Here is a 26,331-nt window from a genome sequence, read left to right as displayed (position 1 = left end):
TCACATGGACAGAGGAGTCTGGAGGCTACAGCCCCTTGGGTCATAAAGAGTAGGACATGACTGAGTAAACAACAACACTACAGTACTACACCATCCTCAGATATGGAGGAACCTCAGATATGGAGGGCTGACTATAAGTTATACCCAGATTTTCAATTGTGTAGAGAGTCAGTGCCTCTAACCCTGAATTGGTCAGCTGCATTCAAGGAGGGTGGGGTTACTTCCTCAAGACAGATGAAGGAGGCTTATGTGAGGATGAACTACACTCTCAAGAATGAGTTTGGAGAAATAAGAACAGTGGATATTCAAGGTGGATGAAATACGGTTAGCAAAGGTAGAGAGAAAGAGCCTTAAGGGCAGAGTGTTAGGTTAGGTGTCAAATGCTCAAATATCTCTTGGGCCACACAGGTAACAAATGCTATCTGAAATGAAAAATGGCAGCTGATGCTTGACCTCGGTGTAAGGTAGCTGAAGAGATCTTCAATATATTTCTCTACAGCAGAGTATGTAATATTTATTTTTTGAACATTCAGAGTTAAAATTTTAATTTTTTTTTAGTCCACGTCGTGTGACTTGTGGCATCTTAGTTCCTTGATCAGGGATTAAATATGGGTCCTTGGCAGTGAAAGCATGGAGTCTTAACCACTGGACTGCCAGGGAATTCCCCAGAATTAAAATTTTAGACAGATGAGAGAAATTAATATAAGTCAAGCTCTTCTAGGTTGAGTGTCTTGCACAACCTCTATGTGAATATACCTCACTTTCGAGGCCATTATCCTGCGTTTCATCGTTAGTTTAAAAGTTGTAGCCGCATTCTTGGAAAGTTTGTTTTTATTTGGGGTAAACTTACCAACTGTTTCTACCTAATCTTTAAACATAAATGGTTATGTAATATCTCCAGTGAAAGAAAAAGAGAGAGAGAGGTGTGCGTATATATAAGAACTAATCATAGAATCCTTTCTGTTCTATTTTAAATTCAACTTTCTTGGAAGCGTCCTCCCCATACCATTGACATAACTATTCCTTTTCAGAAGCTTTTTTTTTTTTTTTTTTTTTAACCCTGGAGCAACATTTATATTCCCACTTGAGTACGTTGATACCTTGTTTGAGGGACAAGATAAAATGAATGAACTGCAGCTTGTTTCCTGACTGCTCTCTCCACTCATAGGGTGAAGGCCTCTTGCTTTCTTGATCTCATTTGATCTTCATCATTTTAGCATCAACAGTAAATCACCCAATGGTCACACTTTCCTTGGATCCGATTCCTTGTATCCTTTACTTGTCATATCAGGACCATGAACATCCTGCTGCTCAATTAACTTTGTCAAGTTAAGTAGGACCCCTTGCAAAGCACATTGGGTTAGCAGCAAAAAGCATAACGTGCTTTGTGTGCGAAGGCGTCAATCATCTGTTGACACCTACTCGTGTCATTTTAGCACTTTCTGCTCTCAGAATTCCGAAAGGGTGGACTACTGAAAGAGACAGATGAAATGGTTGATTTGTTTAGTTGCTAAATACAGCTGGGACAAGTAATTAAATCGTCTTGCTCCCACAGAGACACCTGGAGCCACGTAACATGAAGTCTCAGAAACCCAGCTGTACTCAGATTTAGATTTAGAACTAATATTAGGTAGGCATCTTTTAGATTGACAGATTTTGTAAACATCATTTCTAGTTTATCTGTTCAGTATGATTGAAGGTGGAGCATATGTGTTTCACGCAAGCTTCTAGGGAGCGTGTGGTATTTACAGATATCTAGGGAAGTAGCCTAGAGGGGCACAGCTCTGCATCTGGTGGGCAGGGGATCCCTTGAGTAAGCTGATGTTGCTCTGCAGTGCTCCAGCCTGTTCCTGACGTCAGCTGTTCATGGAGAAGGGAAATAGAGTAGGTTTAGTAAGGGACTTGGAGGGGAGCCTAGGATCAGTTCCCTCCTTGATCCTTCTATTTTTTATGGGGGCATGCTATTATACAAGCAGCGAAGATCTCTCTGTGCAGCAATGTCCATTTTAATTTGGGCACTTATTTCTATGTAGGAATTACCACCACTGTCTACCCTGTTGCTCAAACCAAAAATTTAGCAATTACCTTTTTCACTTACCTCCCATAAGCAGTCTACCAGCAGGTTCTTTGTAGAGGTGACTCATTCTTATCCTTTGAGTCTCACCTTACATGTCCCCATCTGTGTGAAACCTACGCTGACCGACTTTTCAAAATAGCCATCATGGTTGTGTCTGATGTCCTGACATTGATTAGCTCCTTCTTGCACTTACCACAGTAATTTGGGGTTTATATTTCACTTGTTTCTTGGTGCATTGTTTATTGACTTATTTTGGTTTGCTTGAGTCTGCTTGCTGTCTTGCTTGTTTATATTATCTGTCTTGCACACTAGATGTTACTACCATAGGATAGAGACTGTGCGATCTTACCAGAGCAGGGACTGAAGAGGTGTCCCCTGCATACAAGATGGATTCTTAATCACTGGACCACCAAGGAAGCTCCACTACATTTATTTTTTAATATTTATTTATTTGTTTAATTGTTAAATAAAAAATAAATTCATTTATTATTTATAAATTTAATTTTTAATTTTTAAAATTGTTAAATAAATTTACTTACTAATTTATTTTTAATACTACTTTATTTGTTTAATTGTTTGTATAATTTCATGTTTAATAATGGCTGTCATAAACAACTGGCTTGCAGAATTCCTGAAAATGGAAGAATCTGCTCTTGCAAGCAGACTTCAGCAAACCTTTGGGGACCCACTGGCCATTCTCTGCTCTAGCGTTTGGCTCATAAGGAAGGAAGGAAGAGAGTTGGCAGAGATGGATGGGTAAACTGCTATTATAGAACATTTCTCAGAGCTTTTTTTCAGCTTTCAGTGCTAAAAGAAAGGACCCTATTATCTCCTAGCTTGATAGTAAAAGATTGGGTGCAATGACAAAACAGAATGAGATAGCAGCAGTGAGAAATGAAGAAATCACAGAGAAGAAACAAAAATAAAAACAATCTTACTTTCACACTGCTAGAACAGCTCATTGCCCGAGATGACTAGATCCTGAGGTGCTTGGTCAAGAGCATTTAATTTTCAGAAAATTAGCCTGAGGCCAGGAGTTCCTCATGCCTGATTTAAGCCATTGCGGCCATAGTCAGCTGGCTGCATTGCCACTTCACATTTGTCTGTGTGCCTGCAGTGGCATGGAAATGAGCCCCAGGTGGTGTCTGAAGCAAGGCATGTGGAACTCTGGGGACTCAGAGCAGATGACTAAGGGGAGGTGACAAGCTTCAGGATAAATAATCACAGAGAAAAGGAAATATGAGGGAAAGAGCCATGTCATGAGTGCATTGCCACCTTGTGTAGGATTTCCTCCTCAGCATTACACCTCCTACACCATTAGAGATGGGCCTGGTATTTTAGATAAATGGACTGTTGATGTAGGAAGTATAAATCGTAATTAGTACCATTTACCATATTTGCTGGGGGGGTGTTTGGGGGCAGGAGGAGAAGGGGACAGAGAAGGGGACAACAGAGGATGAGATGGCTGGATGGCATCACCAACTTGATGGACATGAGTTCGAGTGAACTTCGGGAGTTGGTGATGGACAGGGAGGCCTGGCGTGCTGTGATTCATGTGGTCGCAAAGAGTTGGACATGACTGAGCGACTGAACTGAACCATATTTGAGTTTATATAACCACAGTGAGAAATCATTAGCTCCAGTTTTGAAAGTGAAGGGCATGGAGTTTGGTGAATGCCCTTGACCTTTATAGCCAACAACATTAAGACACTCATTTTCTTACCTTCCCGGAGTAGAATAACAATTGCCTTCTTTATTTCATACTCATGCCTCCCACACATCAGAAAGTATTCTATCTTAAACTGGTGAGATGGAAAAAGGCACTTGAAAGAGGTACCATCTTTCATGAATTAGTTCAAATAACATATTATGAGCCCATCTTCAGATGCCTGGTACTATTCTAGGGTCTAAGGTTACAGAGAGAAAAGATACCCTCAAGCAGGGGGCAGTTAAGAAAATAGGAACTTTAAACACTGTGTGTTGTGAACTGTGATGGAGATGTATACAGGGTGGTCTTATATCTACCCTTATATCACCTCCAGATGGAGATGAATTAACTCAGATAACAGGAAGGGCTTCATGGAAGCTGGCACTGCTTTTGGTATTGAAGTGTGAATGGAACTTAAGTTATATATTAAAAGGAGGGATGAGAAGCCCTGCAGAAAAGTGAAACAAAGAATACATTCTGGGACCAATTGGAAGTTTGGAGTGCCAGAGCTTAGCATTGGAGATTTCGTATGTTTGTCTCTATTCCCAGGGAATTTGAAAGGGAAAGAGTGAGAACAAGATGACAAATGACTTCATATTTTACTTGGGGCTAGTTTTCCAGTTATTGTCTCTTTGGGGATTTTTGTGATCTGATTCAAGGGGCGGGGCTGTCATGTCAAAGTGACATTTGATGGAAGATTACCAGCCAGATGTGTCCGTGTCATGTTTATATTACTGCTCTATGTTTTGGTGCAGCTGCTGCCCATTCACACTCTGAGGCTTGGCATGGAAGTGGATTCCTTTGATGGGCACCATTATATCTCTTCAATTGCTCCAGGTGGTCCTCTTGATACACTGAACCTCCTGCAGCCAGAGGATGAACTTCTTGAGGTAAAATTTTTGAGGGGAAAAAGATACAGGGCAAGAATTTTTAAGTTGTGGGAAAATGTGTTCTCACCAGAAATCCACTGAGTTATATTACTAATGCCAATATAATGTAAGCTACTAGAAGCTGAAAAATACTTGCTGACTATCCATGGAATTGCAAAGAGTCAGACATGACTGGGTGACTGAACAACAACTGTATTGTTTACTTGAAAGTGGCTGAAATAGTAGATCTTAAGTATTCTTAACACACACACACACAGAGTATGGAAACTATGTGAAGTGATAGATATATTAATTGGCCCCATTGTGGTAATGATTTCACAATATATTTAAGTCATTTATTGTATACATTAAACTTGTACATGTTATATGTCAATTATATCTAGATAAAGCTGGAAAAAATAACGATGAAGAAAAATACTAACAAATTATGTAGTGATAAGAGAAGCAGATGATATACTTTCAGTTCATTATCTCTATCCTTTGGGACTCCTGAGATGTTCTTTTTTTGAATGCTTATTTACATGATTAAGAAAGAACCTAGTGTCCCACTTTAGTTTGTCAGCATAGTTTTTTTTTCAAATTTCTTTCTTTAACACTCTAATCCCTGACCCTTGTTTGAAACATGTGCTTGTATTTATTTGCAGGTTTTGATGATTATTTCTAGTAAGAATTAGAGCTGGATAACCTTAAGCTAATATGTTACTGACTGGCTTTCAAACGGTCTCTTTGGGACTCCCTCCCCTCAAGATGGCAGCCTCTGGTGGGCTTACTCGGGCTTCTGAGCCTCTCTTCAGTTGGAGCAATTCTAGAGCACCTATGCTTTGACATAAGTCCTTGAGAGATTTTATTAGATTGGAAAGTTCTATCACCAACACAGCAGACAAATCCAAGCAACAGTCCTTAATTTTATAGATAAGAAAACAAGGCATTGATTTCCCCCAACTTTACCCACTGATAGAATTATGACTTTAGTTCATCTTTTGTAACTCCCATTTCATTGGTTTTTCAATACATCACACTACTTTCAGAGTGTCTTAAAAAAAAATGTGGGCAATAGTCAAACTTAAAGAAGGCTGTGTAGAAAAGTATTCTTCCAAGTGTTAGATCCACAAGAAATCCTAGGTTGGGTGTAATAGAATCAACCTCGTTGTCTTGGCCAAGATTAGAATCTCATGGGCCTGGAAATAGAGATTTCTTTCTAAAATTATATTTGTTTAAAGTGAGGTGGCAAGGATAGCAAATAGGTTTCTTGTTGGATTTTTTTTTTTAAGTGGTGTTCAGTCACCTGGAGGAGTATGTTGAGAATTTCGAGTTGAATTTTAAGGTCAGAGAAAAAAGTACTATGGCTATTGGCAAATTTGTTCATAAGCATAGGAGGCCAGGTGTTGGGATCCTGTTTTAAGGTGTAATAAATGGCTTATTTTTTATAAGTGTTCAAGAAATGATATTGGGATGCTTAATGTGAATTAATGCCCTAGACTTTTATCATTTATGGGAAGTTGGTGCTGAATCATGTCTTTCTCTTCTTTGCACAGTATATGGCCTAATTTTATGGTATCACACATGATAATCTGCATATTGGAGACCATTTGGAAAATATTTCCATAATATGTAGTTATGAGTTATTGAGAAATGGGATATATTTATTTGGGAGATATGGAAATATAAGTAAAAACCGGTTTAGTTTACTTCTTTGTGGTAAATATACATAACATAAAGTATCATTTAAGGCATTTTTAGCTTACAACTCAGTTGCAGTAAGTATAATTCATTACTAGTACACGGTAGGTGATAAAGAAACGTTGTCTAGATCTGACTAAAGAAAGTGTGGGTGATCCCGGATATCAACTGAGTCCCCTGTGCCTTAGCTGAGATTGGAATTCCAAGGGCCTTCTGCCTTGTAATAGACTGTGTTGTAACAAGGTAGCATGAAGACTGGTTGAATTCTTAAGTATAGATTTCTGGTGAAGGAACTTGGAATAGGGGAAGAGGCACAGATTTGGAAGTCAAAAGAGCTGCTTTTGGTTCTGAATTTGCCATAGCTGAACCATATGTCCTAGCATGTCCCCCCCCCCCCCCCCCGCCTTTTTTTTTTGAGAATCATTTTCTTCATCAATAAATGCCTACTTCACTCTCTGTGAGGATTTGGTGAAATGTCGTCCATGTAAAGATAATGCTTTATACATTATTTCACTATGAGATACTGGCAACATCACCACCATGTAAAGTTATAAGCAACCTTTATGGGATAGGATTGAATGAAGTAGTGGGACAATACTAGTACAGTGTTATATACTCTGCAGATGAATACGTGTGTGTGTGTTTTCTAGCCACAGATTCTGAATAACTGAGACTTGACGGTACTTAAGAGGGTTGCAAGAGTCTAGAAAAATATTGTAAACTCTAAAATAAAAATTGGCTTCTTCTGAGCAGCCAAATATAGAAATTAAAAAGTCCCTTACAGTTAGCCAAATAAACTCCTAAACTGTGTGTGTGTGTGTGTGTGTATGTTTAATGTGCTGCTTAGAGCTTAAAATCAGGAACACAAATATGCTCAGGGTTAGAACATTGCGCCAAGTCTCAGCCCAGAGCAGCTATTTACAGTGGCCATAAATCCCCTCAGATAGGAGTTGCTAATGGGAAATGTGACCAATCCCTTTAGTGATAGAGAGTGGTGAAGAGGACTACCAGGCATTGCTATAATAATTGGAGACAATTCAAATGAATAAATAATGAGCTAAATAAATATTTAAGTGTACGCCAAGATAAAAACCTGAAAAGTGATTTTCTAATTTGTTGAAGTAGTATGAAGCACAAACTAAAATACTTGTGCATGGGTAGAATTCCTGCTTTGGTTGTATCCACTTGCTTTATTTTCAGTATGAATTACTCCCTATTTGGTTCATTTTAGAACTTTCTATGCTTGTGGTACTGGTTGGCACCATGGATATGGTGTGAACAGTGACATGTATCTCCCTCCCCGTTTTTGTGTGACGATTGACTTGCAGTTCTTCCAGGAAAAACCTTTCATCTGATAACTTGCTCTCCTCTGGACCCCTTCCTCAGTCATGAAGTCCTGGGAGACTTCTTAGGACTGAAGCACATGTGGGCCTCTTTACTATGTGGTGATTTCTTTGTAAATAATTAAGAGGCAGGGAGATTATGTCTGGTCTGATGCTAAGTGCTGGGTATGTTATAGGAGAGAGTAGTTCCAAGGGATGAATGACTGAGCTCAAACCACTGTTGATGGGATGCTTCTAACAAACCACTGTGCGCATATTCTCTGAGCAATGATAGATTTTGTGGAAAGGTTCTCCCAGGAAAGTCAGCCCTGTCAGTTATTTGGACATTAGCACTGTGCCTGTCAGAAATTAAGGCCAGACCAGAAATACCTTTAAAATTAATAATGCTGCTGAACCCTCCCAGGAAGGTAGGAGTCATATATGAAAAGATTATTTGTTGCCTGGATTGTGTTCATGCCTTAGTTTTTTGGGAGTGGCAGATGGATGAGAGAGCTCCTGGAGCTAAAGTCCTATGTATGAAAAATTAGAATAAACTTATTTTTATTAGTTTATTCTAATAAACTAATTAGAATAAACTAATGTTTCTAAATCTTTAGTGCAAAGAATTGTTACTATGCCCTAAGTATATGAAATTTAAATAATCTTTTGGTGATAAGCATTATTAATAATGAATAGTTGATTATCGTTTTGTTCTTTTAAACATGTGGCACCATGTGTATAATAATTTGAAAATCTGACACACTTCTTATATTTGATGGCTCTGTAAGAGCAGAGTGTGTAAGAATAAATCTGAGGCAAAGTTATGTGTATTTCTTTTCTATAGAGGTGATTTTCCAGGATGATATTAAGAGTTTATGGAATGTGAAAGAAAATTGTGAGCTGATGCTAAATCTTGACAGCTGAGTATCCTAGATTTTGTTACCTACACATTGTAAGTTGAACAGTTTGTAACAGCCTTAAAAATCAGTGTTAATATCTCTATCGATATGCTTATGAAATGAAAAAGCAAAAGGAAGCAGTCTTAAAAAGGCTCTAATTGGTGTTTAGTGTGTTTAAGGAGAGACAGGGAGTAAATGAGAGAATACTTTGGGATCTAGGAAGGAGAAAGCAGGGAGGTGTGGAAAATTATGCAGATCACTTTCCCAGTAATAGTTGAACTCTGAGCACATTTTATACTTTGTTCACCAAACTCAGTTAAACCTTAACCTTCATTTTTATCAATTTTAGGGATTTCTGTTTTGGTTTTTTTATTGTTACTACTAAAATGATTACATTTAGGCCCTTTTGTTTATAGGGAAAAGAAAGTGATATCCTATTTTCATTTTGATAGATTGATGTAAGCAAGAGTTTTTTTTTTTTTTTTTTTTTCATTTGGGGCCTCCTCAATTCTGACTTATCCCTTGCCTTTCTAGGTCAATGGCGTGCAGCTCTATGGGAAATCTCGCCGAGAAGCAGTCTCCTTTCTTAAAGAAGTGCCACCCCCCTTTACCTTGGTTTGTTGTCGACGGTTGTTTGATGATGAAGCCTCTGTAGATGAACCAAGGACCACTGAAGTCTCCCCTCCTGAAGTGAAGGTACCGAATGGATACACTTACTGTGGTTCTCATAAGCAGATCCTGTCATCAAAGATGCCCTGAGAATGTATTGAGATATGAAGGAGGAGGGAAAAACCTCCTACCTCTCTTACTTAACAGCATTATCTCTCAAAGACAACAATGTATAGCTTTTCAGATAGTTACTTTCCTTTAATGTCCTTTGTTTTACTTGAAAGGTTGGTGACATTAATGTGCATGCTCTTTGATTTTAGAAAACCCGTTTTTGGTAATTGCCTGAACTCCTTACTTTTAGCTCCCAGTTCTACTCAGTTTATCTTAATAAGTTTAAGATGTTGGTAAGTGTTGAATATCTAATGGACTTCCCTTTTTCAGAGCTTTAAAAACATGAAGATCTATGACCAATTTTGAAGTGAGTTTAAAAATTGCTGTAAAAGCCTTTTTAAGGTCAGAGAATAAAATAACACTTTCTGTGCCTCTGGAAGTCTTTTTTTAAAGAGCATTGTAATTATGAAAACAGTTTTAAGCACAGGCTTTGCCATCTTATGTTATTTGTAGCTTTATTTTTTTATGTTACCTTTCCCCTTTTCGAACTCTTTTAGGTTATGATTCATTAACACCAGTTTAGATGTACAGGGCTGGCCCTTTCACCCACCTCCCATCTGCTTTTCAAGATACGTAGACTCTAATGCTCCTCTACCTCTTAATGATTTTGAATCCGTAAGCAAAAGCTTAACTTTCTATTGACCTCCTTCCTCTGAAAACAAGGGTACTTATTGTACGTACCTCATCAGTGGTGAGAGAAGGAATTGAAGTGATGTGTGCAAAGTTCTTAGTACAATGTTTTGCATAAGGACAGTGCTCACTGAATATTAGTGATGGCTGTTCTCAGCTCCTCCCTCCCACCTGTCTTTGTTTTGTGATTTCTGTCCTGAAGTCCTGTAGTACTGTCCTGTGGTCACAGATACTTTAGTGTATATTAAGTTTGTTTGTATGGCTCCTGTGGGCAGAGACCAAATCTTAAAATTATTTTGTATCTCTTGGTGTTTTTATTCTTTACTGGGCATGTAAGAAATGTTTAGTAAATCATTGATTGTTGATGATAATTTTTTTTAATGTTTATCTTGGTATTCATATTTCAAGAAAGGGACTCAAGTACTACACTTTGTGATTTTTGCAATCTTTACTAAATTTAAATGTAGGCAATAGCTTACCTCAAAAGGTTGATAAAAATGCCCTTAATCTAATCTTACGGTGTGTGTAAATCACCAACTCAGCTTGCTGACTCTGTGCTCCCATCCGTCATGCTTTACCACAATGGGTAAACAACAGCTTTGAATTATGCTGAATGTCAACCTTGCTGGCCATTAGTTGATTGCTTTCTATTCTGTAAATACAGTAGTTATGCAGAATTGATTGTATCAAAGTGATATATATATCAGGTTGCCATATAATATCTTATCTACTTTTGGTGCTTTGAAATTTATATAAACTTGGGTTTTAAAATTACATGTGGTTTCTTAAAATCCTGACTTTCTTTTCAATTTGTCTCTTTCTCATTTATCTCAATGCAATCTTCGGTTCTTAAACCCTCTCTGGTTAGGCATCTCAGCCAAAATTCTAATGCTCATTAATCAGTGAAGGTATTAAATGCCCCAGTAAAACATCAATCATATTGTATTAACCATTGTGACTTTACTTTTTATTGGAAAGTATAGTTTTCTTTTTAAATGTATCATTTCCTCACATCAGACTGATATAAACAGAAGTTTATTGATCCAAAATGTTCCCCCTTATTTCAAGTTCTGTAATTCAAGAACCAAGAAATTGTTCCCTTGTTTATATTCAATCTACCATGTCTTCAGGGACAGTTTGAGATCTGGTCCAGCCCTAATTTTAAAACATTTTTGTATTAGCTACGGTGCCTTACTCTTCCATAATAGAGGAGTGCCATAATCACCAGCTTTGATTCTGTTATATGGCTTTTCTTAAACTGGTCACTCAAAATTATATTTGTAGGAATGATATACTTCCATTTTATTTACCAAGATCATTCAAAGTTTTTGGAAGTAGACTTCTAAAAGACTTATAGCTTTGTTTAGAAAGAGTGTCAAGGGAAGGCCACTCAAAGATAGATTATCAATTCATTATGTATTCAACAAGCATTTATTGAGTGTCTACTATAAACCATGCAATATTTTGGGTTGAAGGGATGACCATAGTAAACTATCAGTGTAGCCTAGAAGCCAGGCATTTTGTTAATTGCCAAGGCCACAAAGAAAAAGAAGATTGAGCCTTAATTAGAGCCTTAATTAGAAGTTTAGAGTATTTGGAAAAGATAAATCACCTGAAAATAATGTGTGTGTGTGTGTGTGTGTGTGTGTGCGCGCGCTCAGTCGCTCAGCTGTGTCTGACTCTTTTCGACCCCATAGACTGTAGCCCCAGCCAGGCTCCTCTGTCCGTGGGATTCTCCAGGCAAGAATGCTGGAGTGGGTTGCCATTCCCTTCTCCAGGGGATCTGCCTGACCCAGGGATTGAACCTACATCTCCTGCATTGGCAGGCAGATTCTTTACCAAAGTGCCACCTGGGAGGCATGAAAATAATACAATGCTATAAATAGTATAAAAGCAGAAGATTGGAGACTATTCTACGTAGTCAACTCTCTGATACTGTATCATTTAGCTTCCTAGAATTCTATGTGGCAGTGACCCTCCCTGAAAGGAGGGAGCTTGGAGTAGCGGGGTGCAGGAGTGTGCAGTCAGGGAAAGTAACCAAGGATCTGTGTGCTGGACCACTGAGCAAGCCTACTTCCTCTGGGATCAGGGTTTCAGTTTCAACTCTGATTGTCACCTGTTTTTAGACTTACATGAGTCCCGAAGACTGGAGTTTTTTCAACTTACTTTTCTAGTTAAATTTTTCTCGAAAACTTCTAGGAGCCAAAAGAAGTGATATCCCTATATCCTGTCCTAGCCTCTGTCTGTGTGGGTATCTTTCTCTCTCTCATTGTAGTTATAAATTCAGGTGTTGCTAGTGAAATGTCTTATAAGCTTTGACTTTGTGTGATGTTTTCATATTTTCTTAAATTGCATATTTTTCCTTTTATGCTTCTAATGGGATGACAGAACTCATTTTAGTATAAGAGGTCAGTGTTAATACTTTGAATGAAACAGATACTTTAACTTAAGAAACTATATGAACAATCTGGTTTTTTTCAGTGCTTTAATTTTCATGAAGATTTTTTATTAAGTCTATGTGCCCCAGTGCATGCCCCTTTTAAAAAGATTAAAAAGAAAAACTATGCATGCCAAAAAGTATCCTCCGTTTGAGGAGAAGCAATGAGATTGCTGATGTGTTCATTCTTTTCAGTATTGAAAGGAAAGTGTTTTGAAGCATTTATGTTCCTTGTTATTTCAGGCTGAACACAATGTAGATGTCAATACTGAAGAAGATGATGATGGGGAATTAGCACTGTGGTCTTCTGAAGTCAAGATTGTTGAACTAGTGAAAGATCATAAAGGCTTGGGATTCAGCATTTTGGATTACCAGGTATAAGAACCTGTATAGAATTTTTTGAAACAATTAGTTTGTATTAAAGTTATATGAAGTAGTAATTGTTTAAAGCTCCTACCGACTTAGGCACAACTGAGTTGTTTAATGTAAAATGCAACTATCTAAAGGCAGGGTATTATAATTTCTGTTGTTACCTTTAAAATTGATACATCCCTTAGTTAATAAAATGCTAGATGATATAATAACTGGACAATAAGGGAAGCGATAATTTTATACCCATGGATGCTTTTGGAGACTGGAATTTGATGAATTTTTTAATATGGAAGGTTTTCTTCCCTCCAACTTTATTGAGATATATTTCACATACCATAAAATTCACCCATTTAAAGCATACAGTTCGGTTGTTTTTAGTATATTCAAGTTGTGCAAGTTTCACCATGGTCTAATTTAAGAATATTTTCATCACCTCAGAAAAAAACCCTATACATATTAGCAGTCATTCCCAATTCTCACTCTCCTCTCCCTTCCTTTCACAGGAAGGTTTTTATAGTTTTGCTTCCCTATTAATCTCAGTGAGTGTAACTAAGTAGAACTGTTCTTGATGAAGTTTATATTTATATTTAATATAGAACATATAATATTTATGTATTTGTATGCCTCCTAATTATAACTACAGTAAAGTTACTGATGCATTTGGGCTGGGGAGAGCAAAGTGAAAGGTCATAATAAGACATTTATATGTTATACCAGTTTACCAGTTAAAGTATTTTTAGACCATCTGATTATCATGGGGAATTAAAACTGTTGGCAAGAAATCTCTTCACTTTAAAGATGCATATTTTAATACATTAGTGCTGCCTAAACACATTGTGGTTTAATAAAGCAAAATGTACTCTATCAAAGCACATAAAATGCCAAGTGATATAAAAATCAATTTTTTTTTTTAAATAAGGCAATCGGGAATAGATGGAAAGAAAAATACTTTGAGAATTATGTAAGAACATTAAATTCCATATTTTGGCAGTGTGATTTAAGATTACTGAAATAGATTATGTCTATTTTATTTTTGCTGGCATATTTCTGTGCCAGATAACCCTCTTCGTTATTGGAAGTTCTCTTTGGCATATTATTGAATTGTGAGTTGTTGATTCCAAATAATGCATATTTTGAGAAATCTTTATCAAGAGATATTAATACTGTAAGATTCTGGGAGTTTATATGTTGGTTAAAATTAGGGTATATAAAATAAATGGCTGATACTTTTTCCTCTTCAGTGTTGCCCTATTACCTAGTACAGATGGTAGGTGATTGATAAATATTTGCATAATGATTGAGTAACATTTAGGTTAGATGAAATTAACTGGGACTGAATGAACACATTCAGTTGTCTTTATTGTTGTTGTTAACATGTTGATAATTGGGATTTAGTTTCGAAAACCCCTTTCAGATGTGGTCTTAGATATTCAGCTGTATTTCCACTATTATTGGAATCTATATGTTTTTGCGTTATTATAATTGCTCTTATCTGTTTAAAAATGTTATCTGCAAGTTTTATATTTATGTTAGAGAAATGCTTCAGAAATTAAAGAAGACTCAAAAACATCGGTAGAAGATGGAAAGAAAAACTTGATAGTCTTTAACAGTTTAATCCCTAGCTAAGAGAAAAATTCATTTGATCAGTTCTAAGCTTTACATACACACACACATGTAGTATGGTATATATATGTGTGTGTATTATCTATGTATATGAGTCAATGCTTAACACTTTTCATTGTATTCATATAGGTATGTGTTGTAACCTTTGTTTTGTTTTGTTTTTATTTATAAAATTTTAGGTACCCCCCCATCCCATCTTCCTCACAATCACCATTATACATATAGATGTTTATTTCTGCACAGATTATATACACTAATTTTACTACAAAATAAATGTTAGATATTCTTGCTTTTGTGCTTATGGGAGAACTGATGGAATAAAAATTTCATTTTCTAAATGCTACTTTGATTCACATTAAAGGGCTCAGCATATTTATTTCTACAGCTAAACCTTGGAAGAAAAGCATTGTCTTAAGTTGAATGTTTTTCTTAAGTCAGTCTTAAATACGCTTATAGTTGTACACAGCACGGTTTCACCATTTGTCAGCCGTGTGTAGAGCTGTTATCTATTCTGACATTTAGATGGCACGTAAACACAGTTTAAAATTTGGTTTTGAGCAAGTTAATTAATCGGTTGTACCATCCCTTGTTGATAATTAGGTAATAAATTCTAAAGTTCAAAAATATTTTTGCAGGGCCAGGTGAAAGTTTAGCCAGAGCCATGAGAGGCCACGTTCCTGGTTATTATTGAATTTGATGCTTCATGTGTGAATTGATTAGGCAGCCGAATAGGGCTGATGCTGATCTTCACCCCCAACTCCAGGCTTAGCATATTTCAAATAAGAAGTGTTATAGGAATGTCTTAACCACAGAGAGAATACTTTAGTAGAGTGGGAGAGCTTCCAGGTTGTAAAGGACCTGCATTAGCAGTATTGAAGAGATTGAAAAGTTAGGAATTTTAAATTAACCACGTTTCTCCCTAATGAGTTTTTCTCTAGAAAAATAAGAACTTCCTCAAGAGCCTGACAAAATTAGATACAATATCTAATTTGTAGGTGTTTTTATAATTTCTTTATGTGTAAAATGAGGATAATGTGTGGCTCAAACAACTGTTTTGGATTAAGTAAATTAATATGTAAAGAAGTGGGAAATGTTATATTATTTTGGAAATGTCAGTGTTATTAGTAACCATCTAATTTAGAAAACAAGCATACAAAGTCTTTATATTGTCCTCAAAGAGGGACCCATACTACAGTTTTTTTGTATTCCGTCAATTTTAACCATCTAGTTAGAGAAACTGATGAGTAGATACCTTTGTAAGGACTTCCTTGGTGGCTTAGACGGTAAGACGTCTGCCTACCATTCAGGAGACCTGGGTTCAATCCCTGGGCCAGGAAGATCTCCTGGAGAAGGAAATGACAACCCTCTCCAGTACTCTTGCCTGGAAAATCCCACGGACAGAGGAGCCTGGTGGGCTACAGTCCATGGGATCGAAGAGTAGGACACGACTGAATGACTTCACTTTCTCTTTACCCTCGTTTAGTGAAGTTTAAATTTAAGTGTAAAATTATGTTCTCAAATGCAGCCAATGCTTGATGACCCAGATGTGAATTACCCAACTGTGGTTATAGCCCAGAAATTTGCTTTTTACCTAAATTGAGCCAAACCTCAGGAAGCGATGAGTGAGCAGACAAAGGGTCTTCAATTGGCCTTGGAACAATGGGGTGACAATCTGGACAGGGAATTCAGTGATTCACCAGTGATGGAAGCTGTGTAGCTGAGCAGAGAAAAGAAGCAGATCTCTGTACTTCGGTGAAAGAGGTGCGTGAGATACACTGTTCTACAGCTGAGTCATATGCCAGAGAGGAAAGTGTGGCAATTCATTTCCATGAAAAGCATTTTAAATAGACTGGGGCAAAGGAAGAGGAGAAAGCAACACAGAAGACTTAGTAAATTTGATTCAGGTTGTAAGTGTCCTCATTAAATTTAGGGCAAAGTGATTGTAGCTTTTTGGGCTGTGATTTGAATGCAAGTAGGACATTTGTTAGTCTCATGTGTGTCTAGATATTGCTTCATGTTATGGTTACTTAAATTCTGACCCTGTGTGTGTACCATATTGGAAGAGTCCTTTGTCACATAATGTCATGCCTTATAGGATTGTGTTATAGAAAACAATGATGTGGACAGTTTGTCAAGAGCATGAATGTTATTGCTCAACTGTGTACTGTTTCTAAGCAATATAGACTTTTTCAGAAATTTGGTTATAAGTTTTTATAGTTTAATTTTTTTTTTGCCAGACAAAGATAAGTAGTTTACATATTGTGCCCTACTTATCTTTGTCGTGATTCCCCATTATGATGTTTATTGTCTTTATTCTTGGAAATATAACTAATGCTCATATTGATATTGGGCTTCCATAGCTCAGTTGGTAAAGAATCTGCCTGCAATGCAGGAGACCCTGGTTGGATTCCTGGGTCGGGAAGATTCCCTGGAGAAGGGATAGGCTACCCACTCCAGCATTCTTGGGCTTCCCTTGTGGCTCAACTGGTAAAGAATCTGCCTGCAATGTGGGTGACCTGGGTATGATCCCTAGGTTGGGAAGATCCCCTGGAGAAGGGAAAGGCTACCCACTCCAGTATCCTGGCCTGGAAAATTCCATGGACTGTATAGTCCATGGGGTCACAAAGAGTCGGACACGACTGAGTGCCTTTCACTTTCATATTGATATTAATCCTAATATTAATCCAGGTAATTAATACAAATTCAATAATAGCTAACATATAGTGAGTGTTTGCTGTTCGCTAGTCTCTGTTCTAATTGCTTAATGTATTCCTAATGAGAACTATATGAAATATGTGCTATTGTTATCCTCATTTCAGAAGTGAGGAACCAGAGGAACAGAGAGGTTAAGTTAGTTGTCCAAATTCACACAGCTACTATATGGCAAAACTGGAGTTTGAACAGCCAGAATGTGTGCTTTTAACCACCACACATACTGCTTCTTTACTTATCAATGGTATTTCCGTGCTCATTTTATTACAGAGAATTCCTGTAATAAATCTATTGCAGTAAATCTTCCTGTTTTTTCAGCTTGCTAAACAGTTTTGTATCTTAAAGACAAGCTGCTAGATAGTATTCTCATTTTCAATGGTTACATGAAAGTTTAGTAAGTATTAAAAATTAATAGAGTGTGCTTATATGCACTGTGTAAAAGCTAGTGTTTATTGCTTCAAACGAAAATGATTACGAATTTAAGAATCCTAAATTAGTGCAAGTAATTTGTTGTGGAATAATGTTCAATAATGAAGCAATTATTAGGTAGTCTGAGAGTCTGTAATTTTTAATTTCTACCAAAAAGCTTGAGATAAATTTGGAAGTGTGTGGATTTTACCTTCAGTTGACCTTATAAATTAAACATCGCAAGTGGATATATTCTGGTGTTTTGATTTATGTTGAACTTTAAATAACCTCTCATGATTATAATTCACTGGAAATGTTTGACGTTAGCCAATTTTTGAACATTAGCCATGATATTGCCATTCTTGATACTTTTGAATTTCAGTGATTTAGCAGGTAAATTTATTAACCAATAATTTTCGTCCCTCCTACATACCATTTCTCAGTTCTCTCCCTTCCTGATATGGAAACCAAATTCAGTTTTTGCCAAGGCAGGTATTTTTGAAAGGTTTTGGGTTTATCTCAGGCACTGAGAGAAAGAAAAATAGAAAGCGTGATAGCACAGCCATTGAGAGATAATTCATACATAAATACTGTTAGTAACACTTGAAGAACTTGTTTGAAAGACCAAAGATTGCTGATTTTAAAAAAAATCATAAAAATATAACTCCCTATAAAAATTAACAGTGATTAATTTTTCTTAGAAGAAATGGGTTATAAAACTTAAATAGTATAAATATGAATATAAAACATTGCAGTACTGCTGAGTCTTGGATATATTATTCCTTAGTATTTGTGAGAAAAACCTAATGTGCAGTTTTTACCTGACTTACTCTATTAGATGGAATTCTTAAAAATTTTTTGAAAATTATTGGAAGGGAGTGTATATATTTCATGTATTTTTTTTTCTTATGTGTGCAACAGAATAACTTTTGGTACATATTAAAAGTGTTTCAAAAATAAGTAATATATACATAGTGTGTAAAAACTCAAAGGTACGTAATGCTATCCTGTGATGGGTATACATACTTCTGATCATAACCCCTCACTTTTTATGTCCCAGATAAAAACTCCTGATTTTCTTGTCCGTCCTCCCAGAGATATTTTATACAGGCACAATTATATAGTGGTAGTTTTCTGATTGTTTAATGTTTTTCAATTTTTTTAATGTGTAAATAGAATATGTCATACTATCTTTCAATACATTACTTTCCCCCCTTCAATTATATATTCTTGCATTTTGGTATTTATGTGCTAAGTCGCTTCTGTCGTGTCTGACTCTTTGAGACCCTATGGACTGTAGCCCACCTTTTTCCTCTGTCCATGGGATTCTCTAGGCAAGAATACTGGAATGGGTTCCCATGCCCTCCTCCAGGGGATCTTCCTGACCCAGGGATTGAACACTTGTCTCTTGAGTCTCTTGCATTGGCAGGTGGATTCTTTACCGCTAGTACCACCTGGGAAGCCCCTCGAGCTACCTAATATTTTTAAATGCCTGCGTACTATATTATTGCTGTTGTGCAATAAGTTATTTAACCAAGTTCCTGTACTTAGTTGGGGGGTATTTAAATGAGACTGTAGTGGATATCCTTGTCATACTCTTTTATAAAAATATGCAAGTAAATCTTGTGATAAATTCCTAGAAGAGGAATTGTTCATCAAAAGAGCATGCATCCCTTAAATTTCGGTACATTTTTACCAAACTGCTTGAACATAAATGTTTGTGAGACTCATGTACTTAGACCACTTAAAATTGATGTCTTCTGTAATTTCTTTGTTTAAATAATTTTCTGAAAGATAAAGTGTAAGTAGGTGTATAATTCATGGGTTTGCTAATGGTTTTCTACAATATAGACAGATTAAGTAATAGCAATATATAACTATCAACTTTGTTTTAACTTTATATTGTCAGTAATTAATTTATTGACCTTTATAGCTAAGAGATGGAGAAAGGAGTGGCAACCCACTCCAGTATTCTTGCCTGGAGAATTCCAGGGACAGAGGAGCCTGGCGGGCTACAGTCCATGGGGTTGCAAAGAATCAGACATGACTGAGCGACTAACACTTTCACTTACTTTCACGTGTAGCTAAGAGAGGGCATAAACTCTTTATATTTGGACTATGATATTAGTGCACCCAAATCTATTCCTATTTTTTCCACCACTTTTAATCTGGTTATCAGAAGCTGGACTTGAAAAATGAAAGAGATTAAGGGCTTAATATTTGCAACAAGGTTTGAGATTTTGAGGGGATTCCCTGTAGCTCAGCTGGTGAGATTTTGGGTGAATGCTATCATTACATAGTCTTTAGTAACTTGTAGAAGCCCAGTATCTTTATGTTCGTGCCAATAGATTAGTTTATAGGATCTGGGGTATAGAATTTGATAGATATTGATATAATTTAAACATGTAGTAATACCTATATTAGTAACATTAAAAAGTCAGGTTCAAACCTGTACTGTTTTCAGAATCTAAAATATTCAGGTCAGAAATGTATTGTAAGCTGTCACACAGTTCCACTTTCATGCTCAAGGAATCTTATAACATGGCCACCAGCATCTGGTTTTGTTTTTTTTTTTTCTTGCTGTTTTTATTTTTATTTTTTTTAAGGAACTCTGGGTCTTATTTATCCATGTAGGATTAAGTTACTGGTACTAAGTAAAATGCAGTCAGTCTGCTCCTAATGGTAGTATCCGTGTTCTTGGAAATATCAATATATGCCTTAGCCTCCTGTTGAACAAACCACGCAGCTGCATTTAAAGGTCACTTTTGCTCAGTGGAACTTAGGACTGATGAAGACCCAATCTTTGCTCATCCCTGATCCCTATCCATATTTATTTTTATTAACATCAAAGTACTGTAAGCTCCAGTGCCAACTGGGCTGAAGATTTCTTTTCACAGAGGATTTGCTTCCTTCCCCTCTATGGGAAAGTTCCGTATCCTTTAAATCATTTTAAGCTGCTTCATTTGAAAAATAATTCTTCATAGTGTGTTCATGGAGTGGATTGATTGTGGCTACTGGGGAAATTCTCTCATGGCTTAAAGATTGCTTTTTAAGCCTGCGAAGTGGGTGAATGAACGGAGGCCACTCCTGGTGTGTGGAGTTTGTAGTGTGCTCAGGATGATGACTGACTCGCAACCACCACAGTGCAGCAAGACTAAAGGCATCAGGAGACCAGAAGCCACTTAATCAGAGATCAAAGAGGCTGTGTGTATATCAGCTTGAAATCCAGATAGTACAGATCAAAAGCTTGCCTTAGCAAGGCAGCTGCAGGGGGATGAAGTTAGCAGGAGGCCTTAAAGATCTTAAGTCAGGCCTGATGTTGAACTTTGCGGGAATTTCATGGCTCCTCTGGAATATGAATCTGGCAAAAAAATCCCATTGTGTCTAACAGGGGAGAGAGAGAATAGAGGGCAGACAGCAAATGCTTGTCAGCTGCATGGTACTTTCTCATAGGGTCACTCTCCTTTTCATAAATGTTTCTTAAGGACGGTTTCTGCATCATATAGAAGGCATTGCTGAGGAGGAGGAGATTCTGAAAATGATACATTTGTTACATTACTTTTAGTGAGTATTCTAGAAATGGCCAAATGATAAATATTAGTGTTTATGAAACGACCGTGGAAAGCTAAAATATAGGCATAAAGGTGGTCAGGTTTACTGCAATACCTGGTAAATATCTCTTTTCTATGAAATGCTCAAGATATTCCAGGAAGTTAGTGACTGTCAGTCTGGCTTTGCATCTGTCTCCCATGTAACTAAAAACAGAACAATAACTTTTTCCCCCCTAAAACAGAGTTTGTCTAAAGAGAAAACTCAGTCTCTAGAGGTGTTTCATCACCAGTCTACCTCTATGTGTGGGTGTGTTTTGCAAGTTCCCACTGGATTCTGATGTCAGTGTTGAGAACCATGCTAGTAGATGAAAGTCATAGCCCTTCCTAGAGTGTGACAGAAGGATGGAATCAGATCCACCAACAGGTATTATGAACCTGTTTTCCTAAGGCATGGTGGTTTGTGCTGTGCTGCCCTGTTTGTGGGTGTCGTCTGGAGCTGGGCAATGATCCAGAGAAGCCATGCTCTCCCAGTGAGGGCTGGACAGTGATGTGGCCTCCTTCTGGTACCAAAAGCCTAATTTGTTAATGAGGCATGAAAGGAGATCGTCTGCCTGATCTTGACATACCCCTTTCTAGGGCTCAAGTTTTGCTTATGGCAGGTCCCTCTGTGTTTTACTTTAATCAGGTATTATGTTCACCAGTATGCCACTGTGAACATAGCATCAGAAAGGACCAGGGTTTGTCTTCTGGCTATGACGTCCTCCTAGGACTTTGGACAAGCCTGTTAATCTTTCTTATATAATAATCTCTAAAATGGAAATAATATTTGTCTTTTAAAGCTATAAAAACTAAATAAAAGATGTATATAAATGCCTATGCTTTTCTGAATATAAAATAATGTGTTCCTAGTTACTGAAAAATGATGATTTGTAAAAATAAAGTCTAAGCATAGACTTGCTATACTTATTATTCATTATCTCCTTCCAGAAATTATTATTCATTTATGAACTGGCATGGGGATATAAAGATGAAAGGATCCACTTCCTTTTAAGATCTTATTTAACAAATGTATATGGGGCATCTTCTATGCTAGGCATTGTTCCAGACACTGGGAATATAGAAATAAACAAAGTAGGTAAGAGACCCTGTGTCCTTATGGAGTTTAAATTCAACTGGGAGTAAAGCGACAGTGGATAAATAAATGTATGTTAAAATAGAATGAAGGAAACAAGACTTTGGGACAGTTCTCTATAATACATTATGATTTTAGCAATGGTAGAAGTGAGACTAGGAGACTTTGTGATAATTGTTTCTTAGGATCCAGAGAGGCCTCATGGGGAACTGAGGCACGCTTTGTACACAAACAGGTAGTAGGCACAGGAATGTCCTAGAATTGATAACCTGGCCCTGATTTCCTGTCTTTATTTTCTTTAGTAACTGTGAACTGTTTAATGTCTATTTAAACTTTCATGTTTTATTCCTTTTAATGAAAAAAATTCTTTGAGAAATTTTCTAGTATTTATAAGATATGGCTACCATTTCACATGATGATAATAGCAGCCAGTAGTTATGTACTGCTTACACGTACTGGTTTAATTATCTCTGTAGCAGCTTGAGGTACATCCTACAGTCATCCTCATTTTATAGATGAGAAACCTGATGACAGGAGGCTAACGAATTTGCCCAGGATCATGCAGTTAGTAAGCAGTGGAGCTGGGCTCCCAAGTCTGTGGCCCAGCAGCGTGGAAGTATGGCTTTTAGACCAGAAACAGCACTGATTCTTCATAATTGTGGCTTCAGTGAAAGATGGTAAAAATTTCTAATTCTCTTTCCAGAGAGAAATATTTATTACGGGCCCAGAAGGTTGACTTCACGTTTCCTTGTGGCCTCTTGCTCTTACTCCTCTTATCTAGCCAAAGCTCTTTAAAGACCCGATGGCCAGTTCACTTCCAGAGAGTAGAAACTGTGCATGGTTTACCTTATGTTTCCTAGGAGGACTCCCTACCGTTTTTCCTGTGTGGTTTCAAAGTTGGCAAAGTTTTGTTCTGCATGTTGTGTGCTACATATCCCAGAGTGCTGGTTGCCCTTTCAAGGACTGAAAAAAAAAAATCACAGAATCTTCTCTAAAGAATGAAGAGCGTCCTGTGTCCTTTGATGGTGGTTGTCAGAGAAGCTCACAGGGCAGAGTGGCTCCTGTCTTTCAGTGTCTGCTTTGAGGGGGAGTGAGGACCAAGGAGCCCATGCTGCCTTCAGCCTTCCTTAGTGTATTGTCAGGGATGGTTTAGCAAGAGCCTCCCTTTAGGTGCAGAGGTCTGCATATCTGGAGAGTATGAGGTCAACACTTCATTGTCATGTGTTAAAATGTAAGGGTAATATCAGGGATGGTTTAGGGATTGATAGCACTGTTGGTCTAAAGCACACATGCTCAGTTGAATTTAGGAGGCAGTAGATAAGACGGTAATTGTTAACTCCTCAAACACATATGTCCAATCAACTTCTTTTCCATCATCTTCCTGGTAAACAGTAATAAAAGGAGTTACAGCAAGAATAAGAGTAAAAGCACTTATGAAGTGATTACTGTGGGCTTTCCAAGTACTTAATCATGCCTTATCTCATTTAATGCCTTTAATAACCATACAAAATCTGTATTATTGTCATTTCCACTTACAATGAGAAACTCAAGTCTCAGAGATTAAACAGCTTGAACAGTATCACTCAGCTGGTATCTGTAACTGTTTAGCTTAAGCTAACAGTAATTTGTTTGGAAAATTAAAATAAAATTTAAAACTAATACTTAAATAAAGCTTTTAAAAGTTTTCTGTGTTTATACTTTTCCGGCATCATAATGACTTTCAACTAATACCGTTTTTTTCTAGAAGATAATGGGATATCGGTTTCAGTTTAGTTCAGTTCAGTCGCTCAGTCATGTCTGACTCTCTGCGACCCCATGGACTGCAGCATGCCAGGCTTCCCTGTCCATCACCAACTCCAGAAGCCCGCTCAAACTCATGTCCATTGAGGGATATCTTATTTATAAACTCATTTTCTTCTAAAAATTTTTTTGGGTAAAATACACATAACATAAAATTTGCCATCTTAATTTTTAAGTGTATAGTTCAGTTGTGTTAGGTATATAAACATTTCAACTAACGTTACTTTAAAATATTTTTATATATTTATTCATTTATTTTTGGCTGTGCTGGGTGTTCATTGCTCTGTGGACTTTTTTCCTAGTTGTGCTGACCAGGGGCTGTTCTCTAGTTTCAGTGCATGGGTTCTCATTGTGGTGATTGCTCTCGTTTCAGGGCATGGGCTGTAGGGTGCATGGGTTTTAGTAGCTGTGGCACACGGCCTCAGTAGCCGTGGCTCCCCAGCCTTAGAGCACAGGCTCAGTAGTTGTGGCACATGGGCTTAGCTGATCTGTGGCATGTAAGATATTCCCAGATCCGGGATCAAATCTGTGTCTCTTGCATTGGTAGGCAGATGTAATGGAGTTATAATAGAGGGTGTGACTTTGTCCTTGAGTCCTACCATCAGCCTGGTGGAATCTCAGCCATCTCAGCCAAGTGATGGTGGGGCTTTGAGATAAAGGACAGCCGTGTGGTTCATTTTGTTTTGTTTTCCTTACAAATAGTAAAATTCCTGGGCCAGAAGTGAATAGTAAATATATAAACAATTATAGCATGATATAAAATTTTCAAGAGATGAAATATCCAGAGACAATATTTAGTATCCAAGGAGAATACCAACTAGGAGATTAAGAAGGGGGAAAGATAAAAGTCACGGGACTCTGCTTGAATCAATTAAATTGTTATGATGTTTAAAATAGATTTTTAAAATGTGAAACTATACAGAATAAAATGATGTGCAAGCTTACGTATTTTTTCCTCTATTTTAGGTTACATGTTGATCTTTTAGCAAGTTTCTCTGTCCTCTTCTCATGCACTTTTAATTGCCTTGCGTGCTGTACTTACTGTGCTACTCAGGGACTGTTTCATTCTACGTATGACGTGTGGAAAAATCTATTCTTAATGCCTAAGAGTATTTAGGGAGTAATAAGACACAAGGAGCCAGGAACCATATCAGTTTAATTTATCTTGAGTGCACTGAAAGTATTCTGTGGGCACTTATAGTTTGAATGTGATGGTATTGTGGTAATTGGTATGATTAGAGTACAACTTGGCTATATTATAAAATAGTAAAAAATGAGGTTAGATTCTGATAAGATAGCATAGTCATTATTCATTAGAATCATTTAGTTATTGCCTTGCATTCACTATAAATCCATTTCTTTCTCTTTCCTAAAAGTAAATGCTTAGCTTATTGGTCAAGTCAAAGATGCTCTTTTAGTGTAATTAATTACATCCTGTTATCTTAAACCAGAGCTATGCTAGTGATTTTAATTCAACTAATAGTCTCTGACATGTCTTTTGTTGCTATCAAGAAATGGCCAAAAAAAGTTGCTTTAATATTCATCTCATAAAAAAGAGCACATGTAATATTTTGTTTTATCTTTTGTTTTGATGGTGGAATACTCAGGAAGTTAGAGATTGCGTAGTTAAGTGGCATTTCTTTGAGTCCTTAAAAGACATTGCTGACTACATTTATTCCACGTTTGTGACCAAAGTGTAGTCTTTTTCATTGCTGATGCTGTGTTTTGAATTAACTTCTGTCATTCTCTACTTTTTATAGTGGTTTTTGACTGTTTTGGTAGAAATTAGTAACAAATTTGATTCAAGCTATTCTGTCAAATTTAGTTATAGGATTTGGGAGTTGGGGGAATAGATCACAACTGTCACGTATCACAACTGTGTCACGTGTCACAACTGTCGTGTAACTTTCTCATTTTACAATTGAGGAAATTGACACAGAGCAATCAAGAACTTGTGAAATTGTACACAGTCAGGCTGGGGGCTCAAAACTTGTTACTTGACTTCTAATACACACCCATTCTACCACTAGCAGATTGAATGACTGTTTTCACTGTCTTTTCTTTATCTATATATTCTTCTTTTTAGAAGAATGTTTGGATTCCTGTTTCCTGACTGACTTCGGTCACTGGAAATTTTAATTCATGCCAGTTGTGCATCAGAGCTCCTGCAGATCACTATTTTTTCATTAAGAGCTACACATCTCTGTGTATGTGTGCGTGTGTAAAAGAACCTTTGCTTTGTCCCTCTTTACACTCAATTCCTTCTTCTGCCTACCTCTACTATGAAATAGCTGGCGGTCTTGTTTTTAA

At 37.1% G+C, this 26,331-nt stretch overlaps 1 protein-coding gene across 6 annotated transcripts in view; it reads left to right on the top strand.

The window, feature by feature from the left end:
- Positions 1-26,331, top strand: part of PATJ (PATJ crumbs cell polarity complex component) — a 358,862-nt gene that overhangs the window by 62,864 nt on the left and 269,667 nt on the right. For all 6 annotated transcript variants that reach the window (XM_065911864.1, XM_065911863.1, XM_065911866.1 and 3 more), the window contains exons 15-17: positions 4,541-4,675; positions 9,111-9,272; positions 12,667-12,798. In XM_065911864.1, coding sequence (XP_065767936.1) covers positions 4,541-4,675; positions 9,111-9,272; positions 12,667-12,798 — 429 coding nt within the window. The remainder of the gene's footprint in view (positions 1-4,540; positions 4,676-9,110; positions 9,273-12,666; positions 12,799-26,331) is intronic.

Source organism: Muntiacus reevesi, chromosome 1 (genome assembly GCF_963930625.1).
Source record: "Muntiacus reevesi chromosome 1, mMunRee1.1, whole genome shotgun sequence".
In the NCBI taxonomy this organism is placed as follows: domain Eukaryota; kingdom Metazoa; phylum Chordata; class Mammalia; order Artiodactyla; family Cervidae; genus Muntiacus; species Muntiacus reevesi.
The sequence above is the reverse complement of the archived record's forward strand: the minus strand, read 5'-3'. Positions and strand labels throughout refer to the sequence as shown.